Below are 17,223 nucleotides of genomic sequence, written 5' to 3' on the forward strand. Positions count from 1 at the left end.
TGAATTTGGTATTTTTCTCTGTCCTTTTCATGTGCATAAGTACCAAAATGCTAATTGTCACATTTGGTATAATACAGACCCCTGAGAAAAAACAAAATGACCAGCGGAACCGGAAAAGGAAAGCAGAACCATATGAAACTAGCCAAGGTAATAATAACACTCTACTCCTAATATAATCATAACCAGTTTTCTTTTGTACCTACACAGGATTTTCTCACTGTGGGTAATTGGTTTGTATACAGAGATTCCTAACCAAGGAGGCCTATTGTGCACCTCAAGGGAACATCAGGCCGCTTATTATCAACTTGCTATTTGATATACACCTGACAAAACAGTGTTGTTCTTCAGGGATGCTTGTTTTCCCCATTGTAAGGAAACATTGGCCTTTTACTACAAGTTTTTCCCTTAGATTGAACATGCATTATGTAGAAAAGAAGACTTGTTGGAGTGTTAAATGACTGTTTTATTACACTTAGTGACTTATTTATAATAGGCCTCTGAAAATTCATCAAGATGCTGGGAGCCTTTCTAGCTACTATTCTTCTATGACAATCATTGGTTGAATATTGGAGCCTATTTGAATAACCCTTTAGGAAGATAGTTATAATGGCAAATGTCTTTCAGCAACTGATGAAATAATAAAATGGTTTTATTGCTTGCCTTTTACAGTTTTAAGAAATGATGGCTATAGTAGTCTTGTTGTAGTTTTTACCAGAATCTGATTCATTGTGAATCTTAGAGGAACAGATAATCTGTAAATATAAGGATATATCAATTCTTCGATAAAACCTAGAAAACACATCGGATAATTCTAATAAGTTTGTTTTGAATTATTCTCTCTTGAATAGTACCTACTTGTAAGAAGGGAAATGATTATAGGTGAGGTAGAGTTGAATATGTAATTAAAAATAGAAACCTTTAATTGTCTAAGGCCCAGAGGAAAGCAGACTATCAGAATTTCTTCCTTTTCTTTATTCAGCCTGTCTTCCTAAATAGAGAAAAATTTTCATTCTGTTTTATTATGAATTAGTAGTTGATTCAGTTGGCCATTGTAGCTATGGTAACATTAGGGAAAAATTTAAACTTTTGGGACAGTAGCAATATATACAGAAGCTCTTCAGTGCATAAGAACAATTTCTTCATGATGGTAATTACCATTTTTTAAAAATTGACATATTTTGATTTAATTTTCAGGGAAAGGCACTCCTCGGGGACATAAAATTAGTGATTACTTTGAGGTAAGTAACTTGTTGAAAAATTCCTGGGAAAAATTTCTTACCCAAATTCCTCTGAGTTTTATGATCTAATTGTATAGAAAACACTTAGTTCCTTTCCCAGAATCAGCATTTCTAGTTGTTGAACTAAGGAGTTTGAGAGTTTGGCAGAACTACACATATCACTGCAGAAATTACTGTCCACCAAGAATTCAAACCTGTATATTCAGTATGGTTGTCCAGCACATGTTAGAACTCAAATGAGGTTTTAGCAGACTTCTGTCAATAGGTTTTTTGTAAAGGACTATATTTGGGTGTGATTATCAATGTATTTATAAGTCAGCTGAGTACATAGTGAGTTTGTAGCAATTAGTAGTTAGTGAAGCTGATATTTATTTAAAATCATTTTTACCTTCAGCTTCTTAATCATTTTATCTGTTTGCTTTAGCGCATATTGAAGCTCCGTAGGAAAATGTGTTGTATTGTTATTTTTCAATTTTTTCACAACATAGCATTTTCTCTCTGGGAAGAAACTGATTGCCTGGGTTAAGAGGATAGGGTTTTTTTGGGGGGGAAAGACTCTTCAGTGAACTGTCAAAAGCTGGGGTTTATTTTGTGGCTTTGATCTTTCCTGCTTTCCCTATCTGAAATATAGCATTGTTGTGAATTATTTATATCCCATTTTTCTCTGACCAGTTTGCTGGGGGAACCGGACCAGGGACCAGCCCTGGTAGAAGTGTTCCACCTGTTGCACGATCCTCACCACAACATTCCTTATCTAATCCCTTACCAGTAAGTATTTACCTGTTAAAGGATTAAAAAAAAAGCCAAGGAAAGATTCAAGCAAACTTTCCCTTGGATGAATTATGGATGGAAACTAAGGAGGGGGAAGGGGGAAGGAACCATGAGACTTAGTTGTATTTGGTGAATCCAGTTTTCATATATAATGGGCTGGTGTGAGGGGTTGGAGGGCAAACATTTTATAAATTGATTGTGAATGCAGCAACAATAAGCTCCATCACAGAAATGATTATTAATCCAAATAGTAAAAATTAGTATCCTTGAATAGCTTTGGTGTTTATAGTATATTTTCTGGCTTTAATCAACATGAGATAGCTTAATTGTCCTTGACATATTCAGGGCTATGATAATTTATCAGCTTAATCACTTGCTAAGTCTTGTCAATTCTGACTTTACAACATGTCTTTAATCTATCCCTTTTTCTCTAGTCACATGTCCACCACCCTAGTTCAAGACTTCATTACTTCTTGTCTAGGCTACTGGAGTAGTCTACTAATTGGTTTCCCTGCCTCAGGGCTCTCCCCTTTCTAATCTATCTTCCATACTGTTGCCAAAATGATAGTCCTAAAGCACAGGGGTGACCGTGTCACTTCCCTGTTCAGAAGGCTCCAGTGGCTCCCCATCATTTCTAGGATACAATATAAACTCTCCTGTTTGATCTTCAAGAAGCTCTTAACAACATGATTCCAGCTTCTCTTTCTAGATTTGTTACACTTTACTCTCCATTCACTCTGGTCCAGCCAAGCTGACTGAGCTGTTTTTCATTGTTTGCAACATAACATTTCAAGTCTCCATACCTTTGCACAGGTTGACCACTATGCCTGGAATGCTCTCTTTCTCACCTCTGCATTTTAGAATCCCTAGTTTCCTTCTAAGCTTAGTTCACGTACTCCCTCCTAAATGGGACTTTTTCTGAATTCCCTACCAGCTGAGACTCCTTTCTGAAATCATCGTATATTTACTTTATATTTACTTACATGTGTTATGTGTTGTTTTTATCAATAGAATGTAAACTTTTTAAGGGCAGGGACTATTTTTGTCTTTTTATCTCTAATGGCTAGCATAGTACTTGGTACATAGGAGGTACTTAATAAATTCTTGTCCAATGACAGTTTTATATAAGCAACTGATACTTATTTCCTTAGAAGTTTAGTTTTGAGATTCTGGTCCTTATTCGCATCTTCTAAGTGACTTTTTTTTTTTAATATTGGAGAGAAATTGGATTAATCATACTTAATTCCTTTGAATTGTTAATTTTGTTGTTGCTGCTGTTGTTTCAGATCTGTGATTGGGGCAGGGGAGGTGGAGGGGAGGGTGGGTGTAAGGGAATTCTTAGTGAGGAAATTCCCTATACCAATGAAAACTGTTCTTTAACTTTGTAGTGTTAGAGAGTTATTGGGATCTCAGATCCCATTGTCCCTGCCTTGGAGGCTGACCTTTATTTTACTTACACTCCTTTTTATTAATACTATGCCAAAGTAAAGGAGAAGCTAGCAGTCTCAGCAGCTGCCACATGGCCCTATAGGAGCTTGAAAGGACAAAGAACTAAGTAGAGTCAAGAAACTTGGGTTCTAATTCCACCTGTGATGCTGATTTTTTTTGGGGGGGGTGTAGGCAGCACTGGGTGATCTTAAGGAAATTGCTTATTTTTCCTTAGTTTATTTTGTAAATTGAGTAATATTGTGTCCCTTCATACACAGAACAAATGCAATACTTTTTAACATAACAACCTTTCAAAAAACTTAAAGACAAATGGTAGTGTTTCCTTTCCTCCTTCCCTGCTCTAGGCTAAACAACCTTAGTTCTTTCCCTTCCCGTGTCTTTCTCACTAGGAAGTATTAAGGATTAGTAAGAGCAGATGTAGCATGCGTTTACTTTTTTGGAGAAAGATAAAAAACTGCAGAGTATTCTTATGTCTGTTGTATTTTTAAGCACCAAGAAGTATATTAGAAATTTCACCTCCATAGAGGTGTATATATTTGCTAAACCACAAAGACTTAGGCAAATGAAAATATTTAGCCATTATTTTGTAATGGTCTTGACATCAACATTGGGTTCAGGCCTACATATTTTGATATGCTGAATTCAGTAGTGATAGCTCTGTTTCTTTGTTATCTCTTTAATTCTTTATAAGTTCCTGAACATAGATTTTAAAGTTCTTTAGAGTTAAGAAAGCTAAATGAGATTACAGAATTAGAAGTTTTGGAGAGATGTATTCTGTAGGCTTTCTTAGTAGAAACGAATGGTTTCCAGCCTGTAGGTCATGGATCCCAGTGGGCCCAAAATCCGTTCAGAAACTGTAAATTAGCAAACATTATCTGTTGACTGGTATGACTTCAACATGTGAATTTTTCAAATGTTTGTAAATTCTTATTGTGACTAAGGAAATGCATAATAATAGCTGCTGTGTGACTAAATGAATTTGCATTTTATTGATCAATGTATACTGATAATACAAGTACTATCCTTTGGAACTTTGTGAAACTTTTTATAGTAAAACGAGTTTCTCATGCTCAGAAGTTGGGTGCAGTGGATAAGAAGGTTCATCTCTCTTGTGTCAGATTAGACTCATCCTTCCCTCAAGACAATTGAACATGATGTCAGAGTTTTCTGCCAGCTCTGCAATAAATAATGACTGAAAGGCAGTTCTCTTCATTCATGTACTAACAAATGTAGTAACAATTTTAAATGCACATTAAGCCTCCAAAGGGAACCAAACCTTCGATTCCCTATTTTTTATATAGCACTTAAAGATTAGAGAACTCTCTTTGCCCATATGGATAATGAAGCAAATTTTAAAAAATTCAGCCATATATATCTTCAAAGCTTTTCTTTTTTAATATGAGTATTTGGGTCTTTGTGTAAAAACAGTATGGCTGCTAATGCTGTTATAAAACAAGTTTCTTGAAGGCAAGGAAGTAAGTGTCATATTAGTACCTTGTACCAGGGCTTGGCAAACTTTGGCCAGCAGGCCAAATTTGGATAGGGCATGCTTTTTGTAACTCACCAGAGTGAAGAAGTTTTAAATATAGTTTTAAATACAACAAAACTTTACTTATAAATGTAAAAACCATTTTTATCTTGGGACCCTAGGGCTCTTCAAAAACGAATTCCTCTTCTTTAGACTTCTTTAGACTATTAGATACACTGTAAATGAATACATGCTTGCTTGAGCAGTCTTAGTAATCATCTATCCTTTGTTATGCAAACCAATATTGGTTAAAAATGAAGCAGTGTTGGACAATTTTCCCCACATTATTTTCAGGATTTTTTTCCTACAGAAAGGATACCTGCAATTGATGCGAGTTCTTCATAGAATTCACTTAGCATTTTGGAGCCAGAGATCCACTGAAGACAAGAAGTGCGAATGTTACAGTTAATGGGTATCACAAAGTACTTTGGAGCCTAACTGTAACATTGATCTCATCTTGGGGTCTACTTTTACAACACTCACTTAATCTGGCTAAATTCCATTTGAATGGATCTAAGGTGAACTCACCTCATTGCATCCTGCTCTGTAGCAAGTAGAATTATGGTGACGTCTTAGTGTATTTAATAGTATTGTCATTCTTTTTTCTGAATTAAGTGGAAATAGCTGAAGAGCAATTAAGCTCAATCTTAAAAGTCTTAGGACAAGTTTCTTAGGTAACTACTCTATATAGAGTATTTTGTGATTAACTTTAGATTTTTCAAATTATGTAGTGAATTCAGAGGGCTGTATTCATAAACACAATATGGTATAGTTGAATTAACACTTACTATCTCTGTCAGAGGGATAGGGGAATAGGGATTACATCTGACATCGTCTCATTAATCATGCAGGTCAGCACTTTCTCTGCACTCTAAGGTCTTAGAGAGTTGTCCCCAGGACTGAGAAGTGACTTGCCCAGAGTCACACAGCCAGCATGGGTCAGAGGCTGGACTTGAAATACAGTTTTGAGACTGGCTCTCAATCCACTATAGTTAGCTGTCTGTTAGAGGATCTGGTTCAAATCATGCCTTTGTCACTTATTATTGGTGTGACTTTGAGTAGCTTATTTAATCTCGCTGGGCCTCAGTTTTCTTGTCTTGTGAAACAGCGGCTGGGACTCTAGATAGCCTCTGAGATGTCCCATTGGGATTGACTGAACTGTTTTCTCTGTTTAAATATAAGTATTAATAACGTGGTATATTTTTAACGATTGATTTCAGAGTCATCACGTGCCTTGTTTTTTGTTCATGTGTTTTTGGATTTGCCTTGGATAGCTGTGTGTTCTTGACCTGACACCGATGCATGTTTTGGCAGAACCTGAGTTGTTCTTCATGTCTAAGGGGTATCTTTGCTTTAATGTGTGTTCCAGCGGCGAGTGGAGCAGCCGCTGTATGGTCTAGATGGCAGTGCTGCAAAGGAGGCACAGGAAGAACACTCGGCTCTGCCAACCCTGATGTCGGTGATGCTGGCAAAACCTCGGCTTGACACTGAGCAGCTGGCACAGCGGGGAGCCGGCCTCTGCTTCACTTTTGTCTCGGTGAGCAGTAAACCTGAGCTCATGTCTGTCCTTCCAAGTTATAGTCTACAAATTTATATATAATATAATAATAATTTATACATGTAAATATACTAAAATATATTTCTATTATTTTCTGAAGGAATATTATTCATTCCCACTGTTTCCTTTAGTTAACACTTGTGCATTTGTTTCTTTCAGATCTTTAAATACTTCCAAATTAAGTCCTAGTACCTCCTGAGAAGGGGAATGTATTAACTTTTATTTTTTTTTGGTAGGAGGTCCTCCTACAGTGAATCAGTCAAGAGTGAAGCAATTCCATTACAGTGAATAATTTTTAATATTTTTAAAATGTTCTAAACCTCAGCCTATTTATTTCAAGGGTATTTGCTAGAACAAATCAATGTAGTACAAACTTTTCTCCAAGAATCAGTGTTTATATGTGTACTATTTGTCAGATAAATGAGTTAGAACTTCATTTACCAATTACAGAAAGGTTACTGGCTAGGCATCTAGGTGACAAAGTCCCAAGTGCTAGATTTGGGAGTTAGGGAGATCTAGGTTTAAATCCTGCTTCAGGCATTTACTAGCTGTGTAACCCTAAGCAACTAATTTAACCTCTCTCAGTCTCAGTTTCCTTATCTGTAAAATGGTGATAATAATATCATCTACCTCATAGGGTTGTTGTGACGATCAAATGAGGAAAAAAACCAAAACTCCAGTTTGTCCAATAGACAACTTTTCCCTTAGTCATTTAGGCTCTAATTTATTGATTGAACTTCTTTATTTATAATAGGATTTGACCAGTGACTATAGCTTTTCTTTATATGTGTTCTTAGAATCAGACCATTATTTAAAATATTTCTAAGTTGTTACTTTCGTTATCTAAAACAATAAACATATATTTTGCCACTATCTTACAGAATCTTAGGTTTTTGGATTTGAAAGATCTTCAATATCCTTTAGTCTAATCCCACCTGAATTGGTTATGGCAAAATGGTCTTTTCTTTATGCTATTGAAAAAAAAAATTAAATTTGTTTAAAAAAAAATGACTGATACTTATTGCAGGTGAACTGTCATCCCTTTTACTTCTCTTCCCTGTCTTTCTTCACAATATCAGGCGTTTATGTTCACCTTCTTGGCAGGGCAGTCAGCCCATTCTTCTACTTTTACCCTACAGCTGAAATCTATTTTATTCCGAGTTTGTTTCCCCCTCTAGGACTTTAGGGAGGTCAGAAATACAGTGTGGTGTGCTGGGTTTGAAATCAGTGGACTTGGATTCATATCTTGGCTCTGCCACCTATTGGACCTTGGGCAAAATCTCTTAACTGGGGCCTTAAATGAGGTTAGACTAGATTACTTCTAAGGACCCTTTATGTTCTGAATCTTTGATTCTACAAGCCTTTGTTCAGAGGTGTTTTATAATCCCATCTGTTCCTAAGTTTCAACACTCGAAAAGGTTACCCAGCAGGAAAGTCCCTTAATTTCATTTATTTGCGCACATGTATTTTCTACCCTTGTGATACCTGCACACCCCCTCCCCACCACCTCCCACTCCTTTCCCCCCCACTCTTACCCATGGCAAGGGGCAGGGACTATTTCATATTTGTCTTACTCTAGCACCAAGCACAGTTATTTCTACAGAGTAGGCGCTTAATTTCATTTTTGAACTAAATTAACCGTCATCAGGAAGAAAACTTGCTTCTTTTATTTCTGCTCTTTGCCCTCTAGCAACTCATGTGCTTTTTTTTATTTTTATTTTTTATTTATTTTTTTTATTTTTTTTTATTAATTTATTTTGATTTATCAGCAATCACTTCCATAACCTCTTGAGTTTTAAATTTTTCTTCCTTTCCCTCCTCCTCTTCCTCCCCAAGATGGCTTGCAATCTGATATAGGCTATACATATACATTCCTATTAAACATATTTTCACATTAGTGATGTTATAAGGAAGAATTAGAACCAATAGGAGGAACCATCAGAAAGAGGAAACAAAACAAAACAGAAGAAAAAAAAATAGTATACTTTGATCTTCATTCAAACTCCATAGTTATTTCTTTGGATGTGGGTAGCATTTTCCATAACGAGGCCTATGCAGATGTCTTAGATCCTTGTATTTCTGAGAAGGGCTAAGTCTGTCAACATTAGTCATTGCACAAAGTGGCTGTTACTGTGTACAACGTTCTCCTGATTCTGCTCACTTCATTCAGCATCAGTCCATACAAGTCTTTCCAGGTTTTTCTGAAGTCTGCCTGCTCATCATTTCTTATAGCACAATAGTATTCCATTATATTCATATTACCACAACTTGTTCAGCCATTCCCCAGTTGATGGCCATCTTCTCAATTTCCAATTCTTTGCCACCACAAAAAGAGCTGCTATAAATATTTTTGTACATGTGGGTCCTTTTCCCATTTGTATGATCTCTCTGGGATACAGCCCTAGAAGTGCTGTTGCTGGGTCAAAGGGTATGCACATTTTTATAGCCCTTTGGGCATAGTTCCAAATTGCTCTCCAAAATGGTTGGTTCATTTCACAACTCCACCAGTGTTTCAATTTTCCCACATCTTCTCCAACATTTATCATTTTCTTGTTTTGTCATGTTAGCCAATCTGATAGGTGTGATGTGGTACCTCAGAGTTGTTTTGATTTGCATTTCTCTAATCAATAGTGATTTAAAACATTTTTTCATATGACTGTAGATGGCATTAATTTCTTCATCTGAGAACTGCCTGTTCATATCCTTTGACCATTTATCAATTGGGGAATGACTTGTATTCTTACCAATTTGACTTAATTCTCTATATATTTAGAAATGAGGCCTTTATCAGAGATACCCAATTTTCTACTTTCCTTTTTTTAATAGAATTTTATTTTTTCCCTAGTTACACGTTAAAAAATTTTTTAGCTTTCATTTGTACAAGATTTTGAGTTCCAAATTTTTCTCCCTCCCTCCATCACCTCCCCTCTTCTGAAAATGGTAGGCAGTTTGATACAGTTTATACATGCACTATCATGTAAAAATATTTCCATCTTAGTCACAGTTATGAAAGAAGAAACATCAAGAGGAAAAGAAAAACCATGAGAAAGAATAAAGTAAATGAAAAAAATATGTTTGGTTCTGCATTCAGAGTCCATCATTCCTTATCTGGGTATTGATAGCATTTTCGTTTGTGAATCTTTCGTATTTGTCTTGGATCAGCTCATGCTCTTTTAAATAACTAAACCTAATATTAGAACGATCATAGAAAGGACCATAGAAAGGGAGATCATAAAAAGTATTTATGTTTACAATTAGGTTAACAAACTAACAATTTAAATGTTCTTTGTGAATGGTAATAACATTATTTAATTTTCTAGAAGTAAGTTTACTAGAGCTAACCCAAGATTTTGTAATTTGGGGGAAACATTTCTTTGGAAGCAGGGTAATTAATTTTTCAGACAGTTGGGGCTGACAAGAAGACTCAAGAACAAGCCAGAGATCTGGGAAAAGGTACAGCATTGAAGAAGGAAGCAATGGAAGACCAAAAAATACAGTGTTTTGCTTTCCATTGTTTTAACTCCTGAAATCCTCTACATTTCCTGTTTTCCTTCACTGCAGTTTAGGGGATTAACTTAAGAATCTAAAGATTTTTCTTGAATGGACTTATTTTATTTTTTACATAATAGACATTTCCTTTTAATTTTAATTTTTTTTTCTCAGTTACATGTAAATAAAAAATTTTAGCATCTGTCTTTTAAAATTTTGAATTTCAAATTCTCTCCCTTTCTCCTCTTCCCCCTCCTTGAGAAGGCAAGTAATTTGATACAGATTATACATGTGCAACCATGCAAAACAATAATAGGCATTTCCTAATTAACACCCTTGATAACTTCTACCATCTTCCTCCTCTTCTACTCTTCCATTATAGTTTCTGGAAAAAACCAAAACAAAGCAAGTAAGACTTAAAGCACATGGAATTCCTGCCATTTTGCTTGTCCTTTACTACTTCAAGCCCCCAAGTCACACTTCTAGTTCCTGGCACAAATTTGTCTTCACTCTGGCAAAACAGTGTGAAATAGTTATTGAACCAAGAGAAACTTGGTAATAAGTTTCGGGCATAAGAACATACTGATGGGAAACCAGCTGCCCAGAGAAAGAAGGTTGTTCATAGACTAGACTAGCTGTAGCAGATGACAAATTTTACTTTCCCTTGAGGAAACTAGGAATAAACTATTTTTGAAGAGTTGAATAAGTTTACCAATCAGGGAATAGTGAGTGATCCATTGAAATAGTTATAAAATTCAGATCTCTGGCAGTGAATACTTTTCAGTGTGATGGGTCCTAATGAGATAAAACAGCTAAAACTCAAAAAAAAATTCTTTAAAAAGTGTTAGGTTTGTACATCTGAAGATTTGAAACAAAGGCTAATAAAATCTTTCTCTAGTTAAAAAAAAAAAAAAAAAGCACAGAGAGCTCTTCGGGGATAAGGCTGGGTTATCTGATTGCCAGCCACTCCAGGCAACCACATGTACCTGCTCATTAGGATTCCTGCAAATTCTATTCAGTCTTGCTGAGAAGTAGGACTGAAATGAGCTGCATGATTTTTAATGCTTTTAATTGTTTTGTGCTTTTTTTGCTTTTCAATGTGCTTTCACTTGGTATTTCTTGGGTGAGTTTTTACTGGACCAAAGTATTTTCTTTTGACTATGAGCATACTGGATACAGCATTGGAAATCTAGATGGCTTGGGTTAGATTATTGCCTCAGACACTGAGGCATTTGTAACTGTGGACAAGTGCTTTTAACCTCTCTGAGCAGGTTTCCTTTTCTTTAAAATGAAAATAATAATGTGTTGTATGTACCTCTTGGGATTGTGGTGAGCAGGCATATAAAGGGTATATATAAAGAAATAAGTGTAGAAAGTATTTTGCAAACTTTAAGGAGATAGATTAGTGTCAGATTATTATTTAATAGTCTCACTTTTAATTTTTCTCACTCCTGCTTTCCATCTCCCTATTCCTGGAATTTTCTTAGAAATAGTTTTCATTGATTCACTAGTCATTCTCAAATGTCAGCAGTACAGAGAACTGGAAGAGGAGTAAAATTCTCTGAGCTGTTGGAATAACTTTAGCAAAATTCATGTACTTAGAAAGGGGTCTTCAGACAGTCATTTGGAGTTTATTGATTTTTTTTTTTTTGGACTAGGCAGTGGGGTTAACTAGGGTCACATAGCTAGTAAGTGTTATGTATCTGAGGCCAGATTTGAACTCAGGTCCTCCTGAATCCAGGGCTGGTACTCTATCCACTGGGCCAACTAGCTGCCCCTATTGACTTATTTTTTAACAAGCTTAAAACAGTTGTAAAATCTCAGGTTTTTTTTCAAGCTTTTCAAACTGCATTACATTCAGACTAAAGAAGAGAGAGATAAGGTATTCACTGATGGTAGAAATGACAGGTAACAACAAGGGATAAAAAACTAATATTATAGCAGAGTGTAATAGTTGATATTCGTAGTGTTGACCCTTAGTCATCCAGAAAAAGTAAAGCCATATTTATTATACTTGTTGTCACAATGTGTATATGTTTTATTTAAAATACTTAAAATAGAAGTTTTAATATTCCTTACCCCATATCTCTGATGGCTCTATGCTGAGTGTGTATGTGTGTATAGATTTTTTTCCTTTAAATTTATTTATTTATTCTTAGTTTTCAGCATTCACTTTTATAAGATTTTGAGTTCTAAAAATTTCCCCCCACCTTTCCCCCCTCCTCCCCAAGATGACATACAATCTGATATAGGCTATACATGTATGATCATATTAAACATATTTTCACATTATTCATGTTGTGAAAGAAGAATCAGGAAAAAAGGGAAAAAACATGAGAAAGAGAAGAAAATAGTATGTTTCTATCTGCATTCAGACTCCATAGTTCATTCTCTGGATGTGGATAGCATTTTCTATCATGAGTCTTTTGAAATTGTCTTAGATCATTGCATTGCTCAGAAGATATAAGTTTAACAAAGTCTTTGCATAATGTTGCTATTACTTTGTACAGTGTTCGCCTGGTTCTGCTCACTTCACTCAGCATCAATTCATGCAAGTCTTTCCAGGTTTTTCTGAAGTCTGCCTGCTCACCATTTCTTATGGAACAATCGTATTCCATTATCTTCATATACCACAACTTGTTTAGCCATTACCCAATTGATGGGCATCCCCTCAATTTCCAATTCTTGGCTACCACAAAAAGAGCTACTATAAATATTTTTGTACATGTGGGTCCTTTTCCCATTTTTATGATCTCTTTGGGATACAGCTCTAGAAATGGTATTGCTGGGTCAAAAGGTATGCACATTTTTATAGCCCTTTGGGTATAGTTACAAATTGCTCTCCAGAATGGTTGGATCAGTTCACAACTCCACCAGCAATGCATTAGTGTTCCAGTTTTCTCATGTCTTTGGAGAGAGATTTTTAAAAGGCATATTGGGAGTTAGATGGGTTGCATGTGTGCATTAATGATGAAGTGTTAGAACTATTTCATAAAGTGCCTTATAAATCCTAAAAGAGCATTGAATTATAATCAGTAAGTTATAGTATTAGAAATTCACCTGAATTTTTTGACAACTGAGTGTTCATGGGTGATGTTTACCCACTTGATGGATTATGTGTTGATGATTAACTAAGGTAAAAGTGTCAGAGATTTAACTAATAGGATTTAGAGCTAGACCTTAGGGATCACCTTGTCTAATATAGATTTTTCCATGTAAATGAATTATTTTTGTTATGGTGGGAGAAAACATTGTAACAGTTAAAATCCCATTCTGTCAACATGGTGTATACTTTAACTTGTGTATTGATAATGAATGATAAGTCCCAATTTATGTTTAAAAAGTTGCATTCTTGTTAGTCTTTGGAGGAAAATTAAAAACCGTCTGGTGACTGGTCTTGTGTCTTATTACAGGCTCAGCAAGGCAGCCCTTCTTCTACTGGATCTGGCAACACAGAGCATTCCTGCAGTTCCCAAAAACAGATTTCCATCCAGCACAAACAGACACAGGTATAGTGTGATAAAGAATGCAAGAAACAACTCACTTGGGAATGTATCATACCACATATAAAACATGTCATTTTTCAGTTTTTCATACCAGTGCTCTATTTTCTGAGGGAAAACATATTGTAGTACTCTGATTTCTTCCTCTGTTTATTACCTTCATATCTTGTTAAGGAAGAAAATTGAGAGATTTTACCTTGTGTGTGAATTAGGTACTTTGGGGGCTATTTTAACTCTGAGGGTATTTGTTATTTTAGTACTCTGAAGCAGAAAATTTTATACTGTTTAGCTCTTTAAAAGTTACTGTGCTACCAGAAGCAAAATTTTTAATTTAGAATTCCCATACTTACCTAGCAGGACCTTTCTTTTTTTCTGAAATATCAGTGAACCACCATAAATACTCCATAAGGAATTTTAATTCAGGTAGCTTTATAATCTACTTAAGGTCCGGAGTTGGAATTGAGTTTTATAGAATTTTAAATTTTAGAAGCTGGAAGGGACGGTAAGATCATATAGTTCAACTCCCACATTTCATGGTCACCTACATACAAAACCCTGTTAGGTGTATTTACTCCATTTTGCAGTATTCTGTTGGCAGGATGTGTGAGAGACAAGTGATTCTTTCGGTCTTACTTAGTGCTGTTATCTTTAGGACAATGCCCTTGGTATTCTGGGAGTGTATATGATATTTTAGAAGCCATGGTCTCCATAGAAGTAGAACACCTGACCACCCCCCCTCGTTCCCAAGTACTATGGATAATTGTATAGACTGTATTTTAGATCTGTTCTTTTGTTTGCTTCTTTGTTTCCACTAGGTGGCATGTTTGTTCTTTATAGTACGTTTCTTATATGAAGTCCAGTTTTCATCCAACTGGCTCATTTTTGGAATGTTGTATATTTATATTTTTCACATATTCCATTGGCATATCACCCCTGGTTTCTCAGATGCCAAGTGGTTTGTGAACTGATATATTTGAGTCTAGGGTTAGCATTTTTAAAAATGCAGATCTGGAGTCTTACTGGCCATACTTATGAGAAATAGTTAAGGGTTAAAGGATGGAGTAGGTAAAAGGGATATTTCCTTAGGATTATGGTTCATTTAAATATGCAAATACTATAGAATCTTAGCTCGTAAGGGCCAAAAGTTAAAGCCGTGGCTTCTGTATAGATGTGACATTCTTAGCGAATAACTCTTTTTTTCTTTTTCTTTTTTTTTTGTTTTTTCTCTCTACAGTCTGACCTCACGATAGAAAAAATATCTGCGTTAGAAAACAGTAAGAATTCTGATCTGGAGAAGAAGGAGGGGAGGATAGACGATTTATTGAGAGTGAGTGTTAAATTACGTTTGTTTAAGATAAAAACATGAAAGAATTCATAATAAGCATAGATTTCAATATTTGGACCATCCGAAGCATAGCCACAAATTAGATTAGGGGTTCTTAAAATCCTTTTGGCAGTTTGTGGTGAAGCCTATGGACTCCTCAGAATAAAGATTTTAAATCCATAAATGTAAGATACATAAGTTCCCAGTGGAAACCAATTATACTGAAATGCATTTATCAAAATATTTTTTAAAAAAAGCTCATGGACCATAAGTTAATCAACCCTGAACTAAATAATATATGTAATATACCATCTAACTTTTTTGTAAACTTCAAAGTACTCTATAAATGAGAACCATTGATTGTTCTTCCCAACATTTACCACCTGTGTGATCTTGGGCAAGTCACTTAAACTCCCTCTGCCTCAGTTCTAAAGCTGAGGGAAGACTTGACCAGATGACCTGTGAGTTCTTTTCCAGTTATAAATCTGTCATCCTAAAGTCCTGTTCTGATACCTTATCATGGTGTGAAAGTGATCTTGGACCCTTGAAGGCTATGCCAGTGGAGTAGAAGCTCTGCTAGAGTCTACCACATTGGAAAGGATTAAGAGCATAGATGTAGCAATGGACTCTGTCGTAAGAGAACCTGCCTAGCTAAGTTTAGCTAGGTTTATCAATAGGGGTTTGGTCAGCCACCAGATTTTAATTATTTTTGGCCGCAGAAACTTGTGAAAACATCTACTAAAACATAGAGGGATTGTGACCTATGTGGGTGAAGGGAGTAGCCACATCAGTGAAGCCACAAATCTTCTGAAATACTGAAGAATTGTGTGGGTTATGTAAAAGTGAGCTTAAAAAAATGTTTCGAGGAGCCAAGTGACAAGATCTCTAAAGGTTCTTTCCAACTTCTGAGGCTTATAGAAAGGTAAATAGTTGTATCTGGGTATTCTTTATTAGTTTGTTGTTGAATTTTGGAAGTAGACAAACCTGGGGTGTTACCTATTCCTGAGCACTTTTTTCAGATGTAACGCTTCATGTTTAATTTGATGCAGCAGTCTTTGTCCATGTGGATAATTTACTTTGATGACTACAGTTCATCTGTTACTTCTTGTACTATATGACTCTTGTGTATATTCTCCTATAAATCTCCAGTGGTGAGCCTGTGTATACTCACTGTGCTGTGGGAAGGAAGAGGATCTTCCTTTAGTTTTTGTTTTTTATTGTATAGATATCAGTGGAACCATGGGACTGTCTGTTTATTATCCCTTACCACTTAACTGGTCTTCCTTCTTTTTTGTACCTACATCTATCTGATGACATCATTTGCACCCCTTTCCTCGAATAATTCTTTGTTGGTATTTTATCGTTGCCTACTCATGCTTAATATGCACTTCTCTTTTGTTTTTGGGTGATTAACAATTTTAATTCTTCATAAAATTAAAGTATTCCATGACATTCCAATACAGTGTCATATGAAAAAACTATTTCTGTTGAAAAAATAAGTCTTTGTTTTAGGTAGAAATTTGTAGTCATTAAAAAGCAGTATATAGTTTCCTAAAGACATTTGTCCTTTTCTCTTCCTTTTGCACCGCTCCATTTTCCAAGTCTGGCCAAATTTTTCTGATTTATCTATCTCATTTAGGAAGCTTTACAGTGAGGGCAGCTAGGTGGCGCAGTGGATAGAGCACCAGCCCTGAATGTTCTAAATCTGAGGACCTGAGTTCAAATGCGGCCTCAGACCAAACACTTGACACATACTAGCTGTGGGATCCTGGGCATGTCACTTAACCCCGATTGCCTCACAAAAAAAAAAAAAAAGAAAGAAAGGAAGCTTTACAGTGACTTCATGTGGCCAGTCATCTGCAAACAGGAGCATCAGGAAGTCTTGTATTCTCTATTCCTTTTAGTCAGTTATTTGATGGCAAAGATATAGAATGCTATATCTTTCTATAGAATAGAATGTCATTTGTGAAAACCTACCTGTTCCCATTTTATATCATCTTCAGATATGTCTTGGGTGCATGTATAGGTTATGTTCATAAAAAAAATTTTGTAGAGGTGGGAAAAGTAGATATGTTAATTGGTAGTTATTGTTAATATTCTTTGGATCATTACAGACACAGAAAAAAAAACCTTAGATCTTATTACGAAAAAATTGATGGTGAAGAGTTTATTATAAAAAATCCTTACAGAGCTCCAAATTTTCTTGTTTGTTGTTCTTCCATTTTCTTCCTTAAATGTCCTTAGAATGACCTTGTTAAATTGGATCCCTATGCCAAGCTGCTGCTGCTTCTTCTTCTTCTTCTTCTTTCTTCTTCTTTCTTCTTCTTCTTCTTCTTCTTCTTCTTCTTCTTCTTCTTCTTCTT

General features: G+C 35.6%; 1 protein-coding gene across 3 annotated transcripts in view; it reads left to right on the forward strand.

Moving 5' to 3' along the window:
- TLK2 (tousled like kinase 2) overlaps nt 1-17,223 on the forward strand; it is a 168,750-nt gene that overhangs the window by 54,304 nt on the left and 97,223 nt on the right. The window contains exons 4-9 of one of the 3 annotated variants that reach the window (XM_027872944.1): nt 78-147; nt 1,195-1,238; nt 1,911-2,006; nt 6,356-6,523; nt 13,447-13,542; nt 14,771-14,863. In XM_027872944.1, coding sequence (XP_027728745.1) covers nt 78-147; nt 1,195-1,238; nt 1,911-2,006; nt 6,356-6,523; nt 13,447-13,542; nt 14,771-14,863 — 567 coding nt within the window. The remainder of the gene's footprint in view (nt 1-77; nt 148-1,194; nt 1,239-1,910; nt 2,007-6,355; nt 6,524-13,446; nt 13,543-14,770; nt 14,864-17,223) is intronic. The other 2 variants (XM_027872946.1, XM_027872945.1) reach the window with 2 other exon arrangements.

The sequence above is a fragment of the Vombatus ursinus genome, unplaced genomic scaffold (genome assembly GCF_900497805.2).
Source record: "Vombatus ursinus unplaced genomic scaffold, bare-nosed wombat genome assembly UNPS02014801.1, whole genome shotgun sequence".
Classification (NCBI taxonomy): Eukaryota; Metazoa; Chordata; class Mammalia; order Diprotodontia; family Vombatidae; genus Vombatus; species Vombatus ursinus.